Source organism: Rhincodon typus, chromosome 26 (genome assembly GCF_021869965.1).
Source record: "Rhincodon typus isolate 14 chromosome 26, sRhiTyp1.1, whole genome shotgun sequence".
Lineage (NCBI taxonomy): Eukaryota > Metazoa > Chordata > Chondrichthyes > Orectolobiformes > Rhincodontidae > Rhincodon > Rhincodon typus.
Window position 1 is genome coordinate 1,166,920 of NC_063357.1, and position 20,878 is coordinate 1,187,797.

A 20,878-nucleotide genomic window follows, 5' to 3' on the forward strand; every position below is an offset into this window, starting at 1 on the left:
TTTGAGCTTTGTTTATGACACGTCTTATATGTGGGCTAAGACAATAAGAAACAGGAAAAGGAGGAGGCCGTTCAGCCCCTTGAGCTTGCTCCACCATTCAGTAAGGTCATAGCTGATTCGACATTCCTCATGTCCACTTTCTTGCATTTTCCCTGGAACCCTTGATGCCTCGACTGACATCTATCTCAGATGACCGACAAATCTATCGATCTCAGCCTTAAGTATACACAAGGACTCTGCCCCCATAGCTCTCTGTAAAATAGATTCGGAACAAATGGTCAACAAACCTTGCCGGTTCTTAGAGCTGATGTAGTAAGCAAAACAGCCAGAGGCAAAATATCAGATATTCTGAGCCTCCATATTGGGGTGCTAGACTGAGAACACTGCCTTGTAACAGGAGAGCCCATTCAATATGTCACAGCATGTACCTCTTGATGCCCTTCAACTGGCTCAGCAATTCTATACTGTCAAAGGCGAGTAATATCAAAGATATGCCATGTATAATGGAAAAAAGCGTGTTAATTACAGCCAGTAACATTTGATGGTAGCAAATTGCATTTAACTTGTCCCTTTGTCCAACTGGAAACAGTAACCCCTATACAATTGACCCACTGAAATTGCATCTTCATTTCAGGTTTTGGGAACAGAGCACACACAGAGTACAGTTCAGTTCTGAGAGTGTGCTGCACTCCTGGAACCACAACCTCCATGTGATGTTTTAAACTGAGTTAATACCATTTCCTGATTCCATTGGACAAGGTCAAAAATCACATGGCACTACGTTATGGTTGAACAGGTTTAGCTGAACAATCTAGCTTTGGAATAAAACCAGTCTGACTCCAGGTTAAAACAGTCAGATTCTAAACAAGGCCTCACACCTCAAATGCATTGTCTGACCGGAAATGTCACCTCTTGTATACACTGATAAAACTTTTAGTTATCTCATGGTAATGATTGGAAAGAAATTCTGGGATTTGCATTTTAATCAATGGAAACCTGCATCTCCTTTCTAACTGATTAAAGATTTAACAGGAGGGAGTCAGCCAGCTATTTTTGGTTTATTCAATACGTTCGCATCAGTTGTATGATCTTCTGATCTTTTACTTATAAATTCTGTGTCTTGATACCTCCTCTCTTACTACACCTGAGGAATGAGCAATGCCCAGAAAGCCAGTGTTTTCAAATAAACCCGTTGGAATATAACCTAGTATTGTGTGATTTTTGACCTAGTTTCAGCATGACAACTTTGCTTTTTAGGTAGTTTCTCATTCAGAAATGAGATGACACACCTCTGGAGCAGGTGGAATTTGAACCCAGGCATCCTGGCTCAGAGGTAGGGACACTACCACTGCACAAGAGCCTTAACCCAACCTTGTGACCTGAAACAGTAACTCATTTCTCCCTCCACAGACACCGAGAACCTGCTGAGACTTCCTAGCATTTTCTGATTTTATTTCAAACTGACAGCTTTTTTTTGGTTATTTCTCATTCCAAGTTTCCCTGATTATAATCAAGGAGTTTATTTGACATTCCCTCTGGGCAAGTTATCTCCTTCTTTAGATAAAGAAGACTTGAAAAAGTACTCCTTGGGTGTAGTGTTACCAAAGTTCGGAAAAAGGGTGGTCAGACTTTTTTTTTTAAAAACTGATCCACTCCAAACCCTGTGTAACAAAAACTAACAAGAAAATTGCCTTCCTCATTGCTTGCATATTGACTTCCTGTGATGTGTACACAATGATACTCGTGTCCCTCTGAATATCATCCTTACCCAGTCTTGCACTATTTAAAACATATTTTAATTTCCTATGCTTTCTTCCAAAATGAATAACTTCATACTTAGCCATTAGGTTCCATCAGCCATGTTCTTGCTAAATCACTTAATCTCTTAACAAAAACCAAAGAACTGTGGATGCTGGAATCAGAAAAAAAAACAGAAATTGCTGGAAAATCTCAGCGGGTCTGGCAGTATCTGTGGAGAGAAATCAGAGTTAACTTTTAGGGTCCAATGACCCTTCTTCAGAACTAAAAATGTTCAGTTCTGGATCACTGGACCCAAATGTTAACTCTGCTTTCTTTCCACAGATGCTGTCGACTTGCTGAGTTTCTCCAGCAATTTCTGTTTTTATTTCACTTAATTTCTTGTTGATTGGTGTGTCCCTTTCACACTTTTCCACCTAACTTTGTACGGCCCTCAAACACAGATACATTATATTCACTTTGCATAGTGAGATGCTATAGTATTTGAGAGTAATTAACAATTATCTGTGAGGTGCATTGACTTGTTTAGGAATGTAATAAGGTCCAAGGTAATTGCCAGTTTGTTTGGTTTGGCGTAGCTGCTTCGAGGAGCAGTGGAGTTCAAGATTGTGGACACTTTCTGGGAGTTCTGAGGAAAAGCAGGAATAGTCAAAATCTCTACGAGGATTAACTTTGGTAAACTTTGCACAGGGGCAAGCTAGAGTCTGCCTGCTGTTTGCAGTGACAGTTGCTTTGCAGCATTTACAATTCAGTCATAAAGATTACATTTGATACATGTAAACACAAGCGAGCCGGCAGCAAATTTAAAACTAATTTATCAGTTTAAAACAAGTTATTTCTTTCTACAAAAAAAAAGTAGGCAATCTTGGATCCAAAAAGCTGAAGTAAGAAATGTTATTCTTAAAATTTCTGCTGCAGCTCCTAGGAACTAACTTTAGTGCTCAATTTCCAAAGTTGCTGCCTGGAGTGGCACTGCAGTATTTGACCACAAGACCGTAAGAAATGTAGTCTGTTCGGCCTCTCGAGCCTGCTCTGCCATTCAACAGGATCATGGCTGATCTGACATTCTTCACATCCACTTTCTTGCCAGCTTTGATTCCCTGACAGATCAAGAATCTATTTCACTCTTAAATATACACAAGGACTCCTCTCCCACAGCTCTCTGTGGCAAGGAGTTCCAAAGACTCTCACAACCCTCTAACAAAAGAAACTCCTTCCCATCTCAGTCATAAACTAGCTCCCATATTTTGGGACTAGGAAGATCCCATTATTCCATTAACTTGCCTCAGCTGGATTCAGCAGGCACTAATTCAGGGAGTGGAAAATTCACTGTCATTCACCATTCCTGCTCCTAATCACTGTTCAGAGATTTCTGTGTGAAGGGATGAGAGAGACTTGCTTCACAGAGCTTGCTGTCAGATGGGCGACTGGCTCTCCTGATGATGGGGAGGAGAACGAAGAGAAGTTTCTAATTTGGGCTGAATGAGTTCAAGAAGATTGAGTGGCACCATGCTTCGTTTGCTGAATTTCCCTCTTCTACGTTTCCATTCAAGTCTGGCACACACAACCTGTCGAAGAAGAATGTTCCAGATTTCCACAATCTTTCACGTGAAGGAGTATCTGTTGGTTTCATTTCTGATGGTCTGATTCTAACTTTTAGATTGTGCCTCTTGGTAAGATTCCTTAATTAGAGGAAGTATTTTCTCCCCTTTACCTTCCAGTGAATGTGTACATTGTTTAAAAGGAGACAGCAGCTGAGGTTGGGTGTTGGTAACTATGTGTCTAAAATGGCTTTCCCTCAAAGAATGAAGTTGGCATGACTGTTTTTCAAAGCTGCTGGAAGTCTTAGAAAACATAAAGATAGACAAATCTCCAGGACCTGATCAAATGTGTCCCAGGACATTATTTCATAGAATCCCTACAGTGTGGAAACAGGCCCTTCGGCCCAAAAAGTCCACACCGAACCTCACAGCATCCCATCCAGACCCATCCCCCTATAACCCACCTAATTTACACCTCCCTGAACACTACGGGCAATTTAGCATGGCCAATCCACCCTAACCTGCATATCTTTGGACTGTGGGAGGAAACCGGAGCACCTGGAGAAAACCCACGCAGACACGGGCAGAATGTGCAAACTCCACACAGACAGTTGCCTGAGGGTGGAATCGAACCCGGGTCCCTGGCACTGTGAGGCAGCAGTGCTAACCACTGTGCCACCGTGCCGCATTATGGGAAGTTAGGGAGGAAATTGTGGGGACCCTGGCACAAATATTTGTATCATCTATAAACATGGGTGAAGTACTGGAGGGTGGTTAATGATATGCCATTGTTTAAGCAAGGAGAAGCCTGGAAACTATAGACCTGTGAAACTGACATCGGTGGTGGGTAGGGTTTTGGAGGTGATTCTGAAAGATAGGATTCTCATGCATTTGGAGAGGCAGGATTGATTAGGGATAGTCAGCATGGTTTTGTGCGAGGAAAATCTTGTCTCACAAACTTGATTGAGTTTTTTAATGAAGTACCCAAAAAGACTGATGAGGGCAGAATAGTAGACGTTGTTTACTTGCACTTTAGTAAAGCCCTTGACAAGGTTTCTTAATTAGTAAAGTTAGATCACACGGGATTCAGGGTGAGCTTGCCAATTGGATACAAAATTGGCGGTAGGAGACAGAGGGTGGTGGTGGAGGGTTGCTTTTCAGACTGGACGCCTGTGACCACCGGTGTGCCATGCTGGGTCCACTTTTGTTCGTCGTTTATATAAATGATTTGGATGAGAATACAGGAAGCATGGGAGGCATGGTGGCTCAGTGGTTAGCACTGCTGCCTCACAGCGCCAGGGATCCCTGTTCGATTCCACCTCAGGCCACTGTCTGTGTGGAGTCTGTGTTCTCCCTGTGTCTGTGTGGGTTTCCTCTGGATGCTCCGGTTTCATCCCACAGTCCAAAGATGTGCAGGTTAGGTGGATTGGGCATGGAAAATGCAGAGTTGCAGGGATAGGGTAGGGGGGTGAGTCTGGGTGGGATGCTCTTGGGAGAGTTGGTGTGGACTTGTTGGGCCAAACAGCTTGTTTCCACACTGTAGGGATTCTATGGACTTTATGAAGTACTTTGCCATAGACAGGGTGGTTAAGGCAATGTTTGGAATGCTTGCCTTCAGTGCTCAGACCTTTGAAAGTAGGAGTTGGGACATCATGTTGAGGTTGTATGGGACGTTGGTGAGGCCTCTTCTAGAGTACTGTGTGCAGTTCTGGTTACACTGTTATAGGAAGGATATTATTAAACTCAAGAGAGTTCAGAAAAGATTTACCAGCATGTTGCTGGAAATGGAGGGTTTGAGTTATAAAAATAGACTGGAAAGGCTGGGACCTTTTTCACTAGTGTGTAGGGGTTGAGGGGTGACCTTTTTGAGGTTTATAAAATCATGAGGGATATTGATAAGGTGAATGATGAGTGTCTTTCCCCTAGGGTGGGGAGTTCAAAACTTGGGCATTTTTTAAGGTGAGAGGAGAAAGATTTAAAAAGGACATGAGAGGCAACCATCAGAGAGTGGTTCGTATGTGGAATGAACTGCCGGAGAAGGTGGTGGATGCAGGTACAGTTACAAGGTTTAAAAGACGTTTGGATAAGTTCATGAAAACGAAATGTTTGGAGGGATAAGCACCAAGCACAGGTAGGTGGGGCTAGTTTAATTTGGGAACACGGCCAGCATGGGCTGGTTGGACCGAAGGGTCTGTTTCTGTGCTATATGACTGTGACTCTACAAGAACCTGCTCATACTTGATACAGGCTGGGACGTGGCTGCCTAACAGGGATTAGTAATCTATCAAACTCCTCTCAAATCCTGACAAACAAAAATTCATAAAGTTTACCAAAATACACTTAAAAAAAAAATTATCTGATGTCTGGAGGGTAACATTTCTGGATTAGACTGCTCCAGACTTGATCACACAGGCTCTGAGGGCATCAGAACAGATAGCAAAAACTTGAGGATGGAGCCAGTTGTCTACATATGAGTAAATGCTTCAGTTTTAAGGAAATACTGAGGCATTTCATCACCTTTGCCACTTTTATGGTAACCTAAAATTTCCAATATTTAAAGCCAGATTCTTGACCTGAAGCATGACAGCTTAACTTGCTCCTGAAAAAATATGGAAAGGATGCATAGTGAACTGCTGTATCCACTTAGCTTTAAGTTCAAAGCCTACTGGGTGGTATAGGATGGTCATGGTGACCAGATTGTCTGTGTTTTCCAGCATCATGGTTGGAGATAACCTGAAAAGCAGAATACTACAGACTCTAGAAATCTGAAGCAAAAATAGGAAGTGGCAGAAATACCATGCAGGTCAAGCAGCACTGTCCAAGCGAAGGAGTTTCAGCTCAAAAACCCTTCCTCAGAACTGGAAAAGTTAGAGATAGTAAGAATTGCCGATGCTGGAGTTAGAGATGTGATGGATTTGTGCAAGGGCTGACTGGGACATTACCAAAAGCAAGGTCTGTGATGGGGTGGAAGACAGGAGAGAACGAATGACAGAAAGCCTTACAGGGCCAGAGGAAATGATAATGAGGCAACAGAAAAAACAGATGTACCTAAACCAGGCATGCTGTTGTCTGAAAGTGAAAATAAGAGAAAACCCAAAATATGCTAAGAAAGGGAAACAAAACAGGTTGAGAGAGTTTACGGTTTGAGATTTTTTAACTCAATGTTGAGTCTGGAAGGCAGTAAAGGTTGTTATTGAAAGATGAGCTCTGCTGGGATAATTATCGTTCATCGCCCGATTCCAAACACAGTGACGTGACCTCAGAAGCCATAAAGACTCAACTGGATTCAGGTAGAGGCCAGACCACCGAGGGATAACAGGGATTCCCTTATCTTGCTACATTAGTGAACCAGTTTGATCCTTAAGACCACAGAATGGTTACAAGATAGCAGGTGGCTATTCGGCCCAGTGTCTCTCTGCTGGCTCTTCAAATGAGTATTGCACCTAGTCGCCTCTCCCAATTTTTCCCACAATCGTGAACATTCTCTCTTTTCGGATTATAATCCAATTCCTCTTGAATGCCTTGGCTGAACCTGTCTCCACCACATTCGCAGCTAGTGTAGTCCAGATCCTAATCATTCATGACATGAAATGTTTCTCCTTTTGCCGCCTTTATTTCTTTTGTCAAATTATCTTTAATCTTTGTTTTCTTGCTTTAAATCCTTCCCCTAATGGAAACAGCTTCTTTCTCAACTATACTTCGAGAATTTTGGGAGGAGATTTGATAGGCTCTCATGATTTTGAAACCTCATAAATAGCCTCTCAAACTTCTCTTCATCAAAACAAACATGGGACTTAGGAACAGCTGTGAGCCTTGGAGACTTTGAGCCGACTCCACCATTTAATATTATGGTGGATGATCAATTGTTACCCATTTTCCTGTCAGTTCCCCATCATAACCTTTGATCCCAATGTCTACAAAAAAAAAAAATCTAACTCAGCCCTGCCCTCTGTGGAAGAGAATTCCACACTTTAGTGACCCTCAGAGAAAATATTCCTCCGATTGCTATCTTAAAAGGAAGAACTGCTTGGTCTATGTACATTAGTTTTATCCTCCCCCATAGCAGGAAACATCAGCAAGGTATCCATCCTAACCACAGTCCCAGTTCCCCAATCTAACAATGGAACTGAAGTCCATCATCCCTTGAAACGTTAACATGAATCATGCTTCGAACCTCTAGAATAACTTCACATTCTGGCTAACGTCTGGTGCCCAGGACAGGATTCAATATTCCAGTTGGGGCCAAACCAGCATTTTGTACAAGTTTAACATAATCTCCTTACATATGTACTCTATGCGCTTAATAATAAAGCCTAGGATTCTGGATGCTTTATTCACTGTGCTCTTAATCTGTCCTGCCAACTTCAATCACTATTCTAAATATCCCCCTTGATTCCTCTGCTCCTGCAACCCCTCTAGAGCTAAACACTTTATTTTGTTCCATCTCTCCACATTCCTCCCAATAGAAAGAATCACTTCTCACTTTTCAGCATTGAACCAAACCCTGTGTCCCCTTCTAAATTATACTGAACCCTCCAAACTCACAGTGATTCCACATTTCAGATCATTCACAAATTCTGAAACTGTCCAGAGTACATCATGGTCCAGTACCGAACTGGGAAAGTAAGGGTCTGAACACTGACCTTTGCGAACTCCAAGACAAACCCTCCACCAGCTCAAAAACATCCATCAACTGCTACTGTGTTTCTTATCACTCATCCAATTTCATATCCATGTTGTTATTGTCACTGTTACTCCACAAACTATAACTTTCCTCAGAGGTCTGCTTGCAACACTTTATGAAATGTCTTTTGGAAGTTAACGTACACCACATCAAGTGCATTAACCTCATCAACCCTGTTGTCACCTCTTCAAAACCTCCAGCTAGTCATTTTAGTATCATTTTCCCTTCATAAATCTACACTGACTTAATTAAGACAAGTAACTCATTTCTGTCCAAATGATTCTTTCTAGAAGCTTCCCCCTATACCCACTCCCCGGGGATTCTAGAACTAGGGGTGTAGTCTGAGAATTAGGGCCAGACTGTTCAGGAGAGATTTTAGGAAGCAGCTCCACGCACTAAGAGTGGTACAGGTTTGGAATTCTCTTCCACAAATGGCAGTGAATGCTGGATCGGTTGTTAATGTTGAATCAGAGATAGATACATTTATGTTAAGCAAAGGTATTAGGGGATATGGGCCAAAGGCCGGTATTAGGGAGTTAGGTCACAGATCAGCCACGATCTCACCGAAAGGTAGAACAGACTCAAGGGGCTGAATGGCCTACTCCTGTTTCAATTTATTTGCAATTCAATAATATCCATCTGCCTGCTCAAAGATGATCTTATCAATTGAATTCAGTTTTACCCTTGCTTAGGTGGGATTTGAATGCCTGCTTTTGGGATTGTTAATCGAGGATTATATTAGGCAAACAAGGTAGTAGTTTTCTGCACAGCGACACAAGATGAATGGCCTGTTTAACTGCTTTGGTGATGTTGGGTGAGAGCATAGAAATTAGGAATTGGCCATTCGTCCCTTTGAGCTCCCCCACTGAATAGGATTATGGCTGATCCTCTACTTCAATGCCGTTTTCCTGCTTCCTCTCCATATCTCTTATCTTTCTTCAGTTTTAAAGGCATCGTCTATCATTTCTTGACAATTTTCAGTGATTTAGTGGTACAGAATTCCACAGGTTCATTACCTTTTGAGTGAAGAGTTGTTTCCTCATCTCAGTCCTAAATGTTCTACCTGGTATCCTGTGATTGCATCCCCTGGTTTTAGATTCCCCAGTCAGAGGAAAACATCCCCCCGCATCCAATCTGTCCCATCCTGTTAGAATTTTACATGTTTCAATCAGATCCCTTCTCATCCTTCTAAAGTTAGCGAATGCAGGCCGAGTTGAACCAAGATCTCCTCATATGACTGACCTGCTATCCCTGGTATCAGTCTAGTGAACCTCTGCAGCTCTCCCTCCATGCCAAGTATATCCTTCTTCAGTAGGGAGACCACAACTGCATGTAATACCCTAAGTCTGATCTCATCAAGGCCTTGTTTAACTGCAGGAAGATATCCCTACTTCTGAACTCAAATCCTCTTGCAATGTGGGCCAATATATCATCTGTCTTCCTAACCGCTTGCTGCATCTGCCTGTCAATTTTCATTGATTGTTGTGCAAGGAAGCACACAGACCCCTTTGTACATCCACACTTCCCAAAATATCACCATTTAAATAATACTTTTCCTTTCTGATTTTTCAGACTGAGGTGTGTAGCTTTACATTTAGCCACATTATACTGCATCCGCACTGGAGTATTATATTAGTCAGGAGACTGGGAAAACTCCTCACTTTACTTTGAATAATATGATAGGATCTTTAACCTCCATCTGAACCACCAGAAAAGGCAGACAGATTGACATCTCATTTGAAGGAACAGTACCTCAATTCCTTCAAAGCCAAAGTGACAAGTTAGTTTATCTTATTAGCTCAAGTCCTGGGGTAGGGCTTGAACCCACAGAGTGGAATGAGATAGTAGGGAGGACTGTGAAAGAAGTCATGATGAGAGAGAGCTATGTCACATTTCCATTCCTGTAATTACCTGCTGCCCAGTTGTATCCTCACTGCGGAACGCAATTGACTCCAGTTCGTTACCTCTGCTGGTGAGAGCCCGCAGACATGAGTCACGGGATTCGAACTTTTGCTCCAGGAAGTCGATGGCTTTCTTGGCTCTCTCCTGCACCAATTTGGCATGGTTTCCACCGTGGTAGTCTGTGTCCTGGCCTTTAGCCAGACCATCCAGCTCATTTATCACTGAAACATTAAACAGCACAGATAGCCTGTCAATTCTACATCCAGTATTTGAAAAGGCAGGAAATTATCCAAAATTTCATTATATTAACACTCCCAATTTGAGACTACACAGACACAGAGAAATCTTCTCAAAATATATATCCAACCAACCCACACAAGCAAAATGAGTGCAGACGTGCACCATTCGGTGAAGTGACTCTGCTCACTTCATCTGCCGACAGAGCTTGTTTGTGCCCAAGGCAGGGATTGCCAAGGCAGTGATCTTTTGTTCATCTTCGGTGCTCAACTCTTCGGCTCTTTGACGTATAGGCAACAATTTTAAAGTTTGCAGATGATACAAAATTTGGAGGCGTTGTAAACTGTGATGACAATACAGGTCTACAAAAGGACGTTGAAAGATAACATAAAATACGGGGTACAATTTGAAAAGGGGTGCTGGAGTGAGGAACGTGGGTATATATATATATATATATGTATATATATATACACAGATCATTGAAAGTGGCAGGACAGGTAGAGAGAACAGTAAGTAAAGCATAGAGTATCCTCAGCTTTATTAACAGGGGCAGACAGTACAAGTGCAAGGAGATAATGTTGAACTTGTGCGATATATGTATTAGACTTTGGCTGGAGTACTGTGTACATTTGTGGGTGTAACACTATAGGAAAGAGATGAATGCATTGGAGAGAGTACAGAAGTGGTTCCAGTGTTGAAGAACTTCAGTTATAAGGATAGACTGAAGAGGTTGGGACTGTTGTCCCCAGACAGAAGGTGGATAAGAAGATCTGATGGAGATTTTCAAGATCACAAGTGGGCTGGATAAAGTAGATAGAGGGCAGTTGTTCTCACTTGGGAAAGGAACAGAGGGCAGAGATTTAAAGTGATGAGCAAACGAAGCAAGGATGATGCAGGAACAAACTTTTTCACAAAGCGAGTTGTTAGGGTAAGGAATGTACTGCCCGGAAGCGTGGAGGAGGCAGTTTCAATTGCGAGATGACAGAAAATAGGAACCTTCCAAAAGTACTCGGTTTAGTGGCAACAATATCCTTCCTTGGTTTGCTGCTGTTGAACACCCTGTAACCCTCACCTTCAGTATGAGTAATAAGCTGGATGGCCCACCTTCAGTATGAGTAATAAACTGGATGGCCCACCTTCAGCAAGAGTAATAAGCTGGATGGCCCACCTTCAGCAAGAGTAATAAGCTGGATGGCCCACCTTCAGCAAGAGTAATAAAACTGGATGGCCCACCTTCAGCAAGAGTAATAAACTGGATGAAGACTGTTTAGTTAGAGCCAGCCATCACCCTCCATTATTCTGAAATACTGACGATTTAAGATCATGCCAGGACCAGAGTCCCACAAGCTGTCACATTCTGTTTACCTTCTTCACCATACAATAAACATAACGGCTCAACATTATACATCAAAATACCAACTGCACAAGTACAAGGAGTGGAGCTTCATACATTTTCTCTTCTACTTGTGAAACTTCCTCGAGTTGGCAGTGCCACCTGTAATTCAGGTCAATGAATGTAGGAGCTGAAATGCAACCCTGAACAACGCTTATCGACTGATAGTTTCTTTCAGTTTGCTGAGATTAAGTCACAAGAATTTATTGGGCTTTGTCCCGGCATTTGCTAATTCTATAAATTTCTGAGCTGCAGGCAACCACCAGTCAGTGTCAAAGAGACATTTTGCTGCTGGGACAACCGATCTACATATAACTCTGCCACAGAGGTAATATACCATTGAAAATATAACTGCATCAAAAGTTTTCAATTACAAACAGACAAGGCAGGACAGCGCATAGGTAGAGTCCTTTTACCACTGGAACCAGACTGAAAAACGGTTTCTGTTTGGTTCTGATGGGACTAGCACTGGTTTTGAATCTAAATTGGAAACCTTATTCAGCAAGACTAGAGATTAGCTTGCTGGTGATGGGAACAGGTTTATACCTAATCTGAGGAACAATTTGTGACATTTTTGACAGAGTTTTAATCTAACCCTGTACTATACTTGTCCTGGGAGTTTTGATGTGACAGTGCACAGAAAACTTTACTTTCAGTTTAAAGATAGGGGCAGCTTTATTCTGTCTCTAACCCCATGTTGTCCCTGTCCTGGGAGTGTTTGATGGGGGACAGTGTAGAGGAAGCTTTACTCTAGATCTAACCTCATGCTGTATCTGTTCTGGGAGTGTTTGGTGGGAGAATGTAGAGGGAACTTTAGTCTGTACCCTAATCTGCAAAGTACTTGCCTTGTAAATGTTTCCCGTGGACTGCAGATAGATCTTTAACTCTGTACCTAATTCAGACTTTACATTAGCTACTGATTAAGCAATGCCTCAAATTTTAAAATTCTCATCCTGGTTTTAAATCTCTTCATGGCCTCATCCATTTCCCCTTCAATCCTACATCCCTCCAAGGTCTCTGCACTCTGCCAATTTCGTCATCATGCAAACCACACTGTGTTTGCTTTACCATTGACAGCTGTGTCATTAGCTAGAGAGGCCCGAAGCGCAGGAATTCATTCCCAAAATCTTACTTCCTCTCTTTCCTCCTCTAAGATGCTGCTTAAAAACCTATCTATTTGACTAGGCCAGTGGTCACATGCTCTAATTTGAAGATGTCAAATTTTGTTTGGTAACAATCCTGTACTGTATCTTTCAAAGTTTTACTTTGTTCAATGTGTTGTATAAGTAACAGGTTTACCTGACTGGGGACCATCAGCTGCTGACACTGGACACATGAAATGTGACATTGTCTATTCACCTGCAATGACATTCCTCACTTAGTTGAGCCAATTGCTTCAAAGACTCAATTCAGCCACCTCAGTACACAGCATTCTCCATGACCTGGCAGTGTCTCTTGCAGTGTTCAGCATGGCAACAAGTTGGCTGAAGCCAGGGTCAATCCCTCTTCTCAAGTGAAACCCAAACTAGATCAATTTAGCTTTCCAGATCCTATGATATCATATAATTAGAGTATTAATCTCTGGAGTATGTGGGGAGGGGGAGGAAATTAAAATAACCATCTCATCAATTTGATTTGGCTTTGCACTTAAAGGCTTAAGTTAAGTGAACAGATGGAAGAGACTGGCTCTTGGTATGGTCCTCTGATTGAATCCATTTAGCCGCCTGCAGTTATAGTTTTCTTGTTACTAATTTGAAACAGGTGAACAATTTGTTAAAAGTATGATCTAAAGATTTAGGGCAAGGGCAGTACTTTAGAAAAATGGCAGATTGTTCTCAGGGAATTAGACTGGCCTTTGTCAATGTCAGATTATATCTGAATCAAACCAGAACACTGAGCAGGTATTCTATTACACTTTGAAGCATTAATCCTGTGTCTGAATGCACCACTTCCATACTGTAGGCACACGGTTATGTTTAATTGCTGACTCCATGGCACTTTCATATTGGACCAAGGTTCTGACAAAAAAGTTAAACCCCGAGATAATTTTCTGTCGTCCTCATGACTATTGGAGGACCAGCGTAAAACAGGGCTTTATGGTGAACTGATAGTATCCCAGTTTAAATCCCACCTGCATTTGAGGTGTGTAACAACATGTCTAAACAGGTTGATTTAAAATTTTAAAATGTGCACACAGAGGAGGTGGTGCTGTAGTTGTAATGTCACTAGTAATCCAGAGGCTGAGGCTAATGCTCTAAGGACATGGGTTCAAATCTCACCAGAATTTGAACTGAATTAATCAATCTGGAAAATAAAGCTTGTCTCAGTGACCATGAAATTATCATTAATCAATGTAAAAAGCTATCTGTGAATCTGCCCATCCATACCTGGTCTGGCTTACATTGTCACTCCAGATTCTTAAAATGCCCTCTGAAATAGTCTTGGAGGCCACTCAGTTCAAGGGTAACTGGGGGCAGGAAACAAATGCTGACTTTGCCAGTGATGCCCACATTTCATGAAAGAATAAACAGTCAATAAAATCACTCTCTGTTTCTTTTTATTATTCATTTACAGGATGAAGGCACCACTGGCTAAGCCAGCATTCGTTGCTCAGAGGGCAGTTGAGAATCAACCACATTGCTATGGAGTCACAGATGGGCCAGACCAGGTTAGGACAGCGGATTTCCTTCCCTAAAAGTCATTAGTGAGCCAGATGGGTTTTTCCCTGACAACTGACAATGGATTGGTGGTCATCATTAGACTTTTAATTCCACATTTTTATTGAATTCAAATTCCACCATCTGCTGTGACAGCATTCAAACCCAGATGATTACCTGGGTCTCCAGAACAATATCTAGTTTTAATAACACCAGACCATCGCTTATGTTTTATTTCAAAGACAGAATATTCTGGTTCTTTGGCAACTGTTCCTAAACTACCTCCAAATGACAGAGATGATAATCAGGTGAAAAGACAAAGTTGGAAAATCAATCAGCGAAAGGATCAACAGCTTCTTTGGGAAGGATAGTAACAAGGGTAGGAGTTAGAATAGTCTTTGCTAAGAAGGAAGGAGGGAGAGTTTCAGTGTGAAGCACTCCAAAAGAAATCACTCTAACCTGGTATAAGGTAATGAAATTAATTTATCCTTGGATGCAGAGACCCCATTCCCAATATTGTTTTTGGCTTGCATGTTACCCAGGCAGTGCTGCATCCAATGGAATTATTTGCTGATGTGTATCATACTCACGGTTCACTGAGCAGATCCCTGCAGAATACGGATATCAGTGGCAGGTCTCAATGCGTAAAACTAAGGATAATCTCTGCATCTTGACTTTAACCTGAACTACATTTAAGGGGTAGCAAGGTGTAGAGCTGGATGAACACAGCAGGCCAAGCAGCATTAGAGGAGCAGGAAGGCTGACATTTCGGGCCTAGACCCTTCTTCATTTAAGGGGAGTACCTTATGTTGAAAAATACTGAACAGAAGAAAGTTACAACAAAATTATATCATAAAAGAAGACCTTTCAGTCTAATCAGTCTGTGTTGGAGTTTGTCCTCCATGTGAACAGAACTGTCATCCCATTTGCCCATTCTTCTTGCTATTTCCTTCATCCACCGATTTAACCCATTCTTAAATAGTGAAGGTCTTTGTTTCAACCCCATTATTTCCACAAAGTCTACATTCTCACAATCCTCTCTGTATAGCATTTCTTTTGCTCCCTGTCCTAATGTTTTATATTTGATCTTCTTTCTATGTGCCCTTGTTGCTGGCCCCTCAATCTTTGGATCTTCCATCTTTAAACACCTTTAAACCTTTAACCTTTAAACACCTCTATCAAATCTACCTGTGATCTGAACTGTCCAAATGCTATGGAATCAATTTTTCACATGCTTCTTCGTAGCTATGTTTCTTACATCAGGTAGTCTCCTTGAGTGATGCTACCTTTTTAGTGAATAAAAGCTTTGCAATGATCACGTGTGCTGGGTAAATAATCTCAATAACGACGTCATAGAGCCGTACAGCACAGAAACAGACTCTTCGATCCAACTCGTCCATGCCAACCAGATATCCTAAACTGATTTACATCCATTTGCTAGCATTTGGCCCATATCCCTCTAAACCCTTCCTGTCCATGTACCCATCCAGATGCCTTTTAAATGTTGTAATTGTACCAGCCTCCACCACTTCCTCTGGCAGATCATTCCATACACACACCACCCTCTGCGTGAAAAAGCTGCTACTTAGGTCCCTTTTAAATTTTTCCCTCACACTTTAAACCTATGCCCTGTAGTTTTGGACTCCCCCACCCTGGGGAAAAGACCTTATCTATTCACCCTATCCATGCCCCTCATGATTTTATAAACCTCTGTAAGATCAACCCTCAGCCTCCGACGCTCCAGGGAAAATAGCCCCAGCCTATTCAGCCTCTCCCTATAGCTCAATCCTTCCAACCCTGGCAACATCCTTGTGAAACTTAAAAGGGTGCAGAAAAGATTTACAACATCCTTCCTATAGCAGAGAGATCAGAATTGTACACAGTATTCCAAAAGTGGCCTAACCAATGTACAGCAGCAACATGACCTCCCAACTCCTACACTCAATGCACTGACCAATAAAGGCAAGGATACCAAATGCCTACTTCACCGCCCTGTCTACCTGTGACTCCACTTTCAAGGAGCTATGAACCTGCACTCCAAGGTCTCTTTGTTCACCAACCCTTCTCAGGACCTTACCATAAAGGGTATAAATTCTGCCCTGAATTGTCTTTCCATGTGAAACTTTCTGTGCATTTGCTGGCAAGACAAAGAGCACAGTATGAATAGTTCTGGTCATCAACAAATCCTCGGATACTGAATTATGCAAGATGCTTTTTAAGTGAATGTACTTCACATTTGTACATTATGGGTATTATGCAGGATATTTCAATTCACCTTAGCAAGCATTACAATAGAAGTACCCGGGATAGTCAATGATCTCCACTGAAAATACCATTTTGAGTAATATGCACATTTCTGGTCTCCATCTTACAAAAAGATAATAGAAGCACAGGAAAGAGTACGAGGATAGCACCTAAACTGTGATGTTACAACAACAGGAAAAGACTGAACAAGTGGTGACTTCTTATTTTTTCTGAAAAGGGAAACGTTAGAAACCTGAAACAGTAAAGGGCAGATGTGGAGAGAATGTTTCCATTTGTGGAAGAATCCAAAACCAGGGCCATGGCAGATGGTGGAATTTGAATTCAATGAGAACCTAGAACTAAAATTCCAATGATGATTATTAAACTATTGTCAATTGTCACATCTGGTTCACTCATGACCTTTAGGGAAGGAAACCTGCCATCCTGTTCTGGCATAAACATGACTCCAGACCCAAAGCAATATGATTGTTTTTGAACTGCCCTCTGAAATGGTCCAGCAAGATACTCAGTTGTGACAAACCAAAATAAAACCCAATTAAAAGGACTCGAAAAAGGGATGAAACTGGACAGATGACCTAGACACAAGATGACAGCAATCATCGCCTTGTCGACACTGAGAAGTCCTCCTTCCTAACATCTGGGAACTAGTCCAAAACTGGGAGAGCTGCCCCACTCGTCAAACAACAGCCTGACACAATCACACTCTCAGAATCATACCTTAGACAATGTCCCAGACACAATCATCACCATCGCTGGGTCAGTCCTGCTGGTGGGACGAGGCAGCAGAGATGAAGCACAATGGTATACAAACGAGACAGAGTTAGATACAAAGAAGAAATACAAGTTGGCAGCAATTGACTCCGAACCCATGATGTCTTACAGCATCAGGTCAGGCATGGGCAAGAAAGTCTCCTGAGTAGTGTACACAACCTCTCCTCAGCTGACGAATCAATACTTCTCTATGGTGAGCCCAAATCTACTCTGGGTGGGAGACTGCAATTTTAATCACCAAGAGTGGTTCCATGACTAACCAGTTGTGGGCTGGACCACTACTGATTGATCTGGTTGAGTCCTAAATGCTTTAGGAACATTGGAACAGAAGTAGGCTCTTCAGCCTATTCTGCCATTAAATAAGATCATGGATGATCGGTGGCCTAAGTACATACACCAGCCTTTGGCCATATCCCTCAATACCTTTGCTTAACAAAAATGTATCTACCTCAGATTTTAAAATTAACAACTGATCCAGCATCCATTGCTACCTGTGGAAGAAAATTCCAAACATCTACCACCTTTGTGTGCAGAAGTGCTTCCTAACATCTCTCCTGAACGGTCTGGCTCTAATTCTCAGACGTTGCCCCCTAGTTCTAGATAGTTTATCTACCCTGTTATTATCTTGAAAACGTTGATCAGATCACCTGTTAACCTTCTAAATTCTAGAGAAAACAGCCCTAATTTGTGTAATCTCTCCTTGTAACTTAACCCCTGAAATCCAGGTATTATTCTTGTAAACCTACATTATGCTCACTCCAAGGCCAATATAGTCTTCCTAAGGTACGATGCCCAGATCTGTTCACAGTACTCCAAGTGGGGTCTAACCAGGGTCTTGTATAATTCCAGTGTAACTTCTGCTTCCTAATATTCTAGATGCTACACTGGGTCAATGGCAGTTGATGAAAGAACCACAGGGAAAAACATACTTGACCTCATCCTCATCAAATTGACTTTTGCACCAGATACATCTGTCTGTGACAGTAGCAGTAGGAGTCACTATTGCACAGTCCTTGTGGAGACAAAGTCTAATTTTCACATTGAGAATTCCTTCCATCATGTTGTGTAGCACTAATTCCATGATAAATGGGACAGACTTTGAACAGATCTAGTAACATAAGACAGGCCATCAGCAGCAGCAGAATTGTACTCCAGCACAAACTGCAACTTCATGGTCAGGCATACCCCCACTCAATCATCACCATCAATCCAGGGGATCAATCCTGGTTCAATGGAGAGCGCAGGAGGGCATGTCAAGAGCAGCACCAGGCATACCTAAAAATGAGGTGTCAACCTGGTGAAGCTGCAACACAGAACTCCTTGTGAGCAAAACAGCATAAGGAACAAGTGATAAACAGAGCTAAACAATTACCAGACCAAGATTAAGCTCTGCAGTCCTGCCACTTCCAGTCATGAATGGTGGTGGACAATTAAACAACTCACTGGAGGAGGAGGCTCCGCAAATATCCCCATCCTCAATGATGGAAGAGCCCAGCACATCAGTGCAAAAGATAACGCTGAAGCATTCGTAGCAATCTTCAGCCAGAAGTGCCAAGTGGATGATCTATCTCGGCCCCCTTCAGTGGTCCCCAGCATTACAGATACCAGTCTTCAGCCAATTCAATTCACTCCACGATATATCAAGAAACAGTTGGAGATACTGGATACTGAAAAGGCTATGGGCCCTGATAACATTCTGGCAATAGTACTGAAGGCTTGTGCTCCAGAACTTGCTGCATCCCTCGTCAAACCATTCCAGCTACAATGCTGGCATCTTCCTGACAATGTGGAAAATTACCCAGGTATGTCCTGTATGAAAAAAGCAGGACAAATCCAACCTGGCCAATTACTACCCCATCAGCCTACTCTTGATCTTCAGTGAATTTATGGAAGGTGTCATCAAGGATCCCCAGCAAAACTGGAGTCAGTGCGAATCAGGGAAAACTTTCCATTGGTTGGAATCATATCACCCACAAAGACAGCAACTATCTACAGCAAGAAAATCTAATTATCACCCCTTAACATCCAATGGCTTTGCTATTGCTAAGCCCAAACACTATCAACGTCCTGGAGGTTACCACTGACTAGAAACTGAACCAGACTAGCCATTTAAATACTGAGACTACAAGATCAGATCAAAGACTAGGAATTCTGCAGCGAGTAACTCACCTCCTGACTCCACAAAGCCTGACCACTAGCTGTAAAGAACAAGTCAGAAGTGTGAGGAATACTGCATGCTGGCTTGGATGAAAGCAGCTCCAATAACATTCGAGAAGCTTGACACGATCCAAGACAAAGCAGCTCATTTGATTGACACCATATCCACTCTCACTCACTCCATCACCAACACTCAGTAGCAGCAGTGTGTACTTGCTACAAGATGCACTGCAGGGAAGACCCTTAGATAGCTAAACCCACAACTACTTCCATCTAGAAGGACAAGGGCAACAGATGCATGGGAACACTGCCTGCAGTTCCCCTCCAAGCCATTCACTACTTTGACGTGTAAATATTCCTGCAGTGTCACTGGATGAAAATCCTGAAATTCCCTCCCTCACAACATTTTGGGTGTACCTACAGCACATGGACTGCAGCAGATCAAGAAGACAGCTCACCACCAGCTTCTCAAGGGCAATTAGTGATGGACAATAACTGCTGGGCCAGCTAGTGATACCACATTTCATGAATGAATAATTATAAAAACATATCTACTAAATAATCCAATGGGGAACTACGGAGAAGCTGCTTTACTCAGTGTGGTTAGAATGTGGAACCTGCTAGCACAGGGAGTGGTCGAAACAAACATCGTCAATGCTTTCACCAGGAAACTGGAGGTGTACTGTCACGACCAACTCAGGAAAGTGTGCAGATCCTCAAGTCCCACTATCCTAGGGTTGTCACAAAAATTAAAGATTTAACTGATTTATTCAAAGTTCCCCAATCTCCTGTCTGATAGTCTCAAGTTAACAGAAAGCACATGCCTGTACTGAACATGCACTTATTACAATTCTAATCACAGAGATATAACACCATTAAGTGTCACCCCATAACTCTACCTCACTTCTTCAACCCTTAGACACACACATACAAACAGTCAGACAGACAGACAGACAAAGAAACTTGGTTGCTTTGGGTGGAGAATCAAAAAACTGTCCGGTCTTTTAGTTAATGGTTAGAGGCAACAATTTATAGCAAATGATGGGACGGCATTGCTTGCTACCTCCCAGCCTTTGGTTACTTCACTGCACAGGGATGGAGACAGCGAGGGAGACTTCCCCTGCTGTAGTTTGTGGAGTCCTGTTGCTGTGTTGTTCACACACACACTGTCCACCTGCCCAGGAGCCAATCACAGAGTTGTTGTCATGATGATGAATCCTGGCCTCCTGACTGAAAAGCCATTTAGCAATCTGTCTTTGGGTGAAGCTCACTCTGCGCAACTGCCCCTGCACCACCCCCAGCCCCAAGCCCCGGGGCTGGGATGAATGAGACACCTTCCCTGCTGCTTGAATAAAGCAGCAGTGTAACCACCACTCCCAAGGAGTTCCAGGAACCCGTTTTTAGAAGTGCAGCAACTCCTTCCACAGGCTCAGTTTTACAGTTTGCTCCCATTTTAGTCCACACTTGAAAATAAATAAAAATAACAAGTGGTCTTTATATTGTAAGAGAGAAA

General features: G+C 42.4%; 1 protein-coding gene across 1 annotated transcript in view; it reads right to left on the bottom strand.

The window, feature by feature from the left end:
- Nucleotides 1-20,878, bottom strand: part of smg6 (SMG6 nonsense mediated mRNA decay factor) — a 340,627-nt gene that overhangs the window by 11,065 nt on the left and 308,684 nt on the right. Inside the window, 1 exon segment of the mRNA XM_048612318.1 lies at nucleotides 9,895-10,106. Coding sequence (XP_048468275.1) covers nucleotides 9,895-10,106 — 212 coding nt within the window.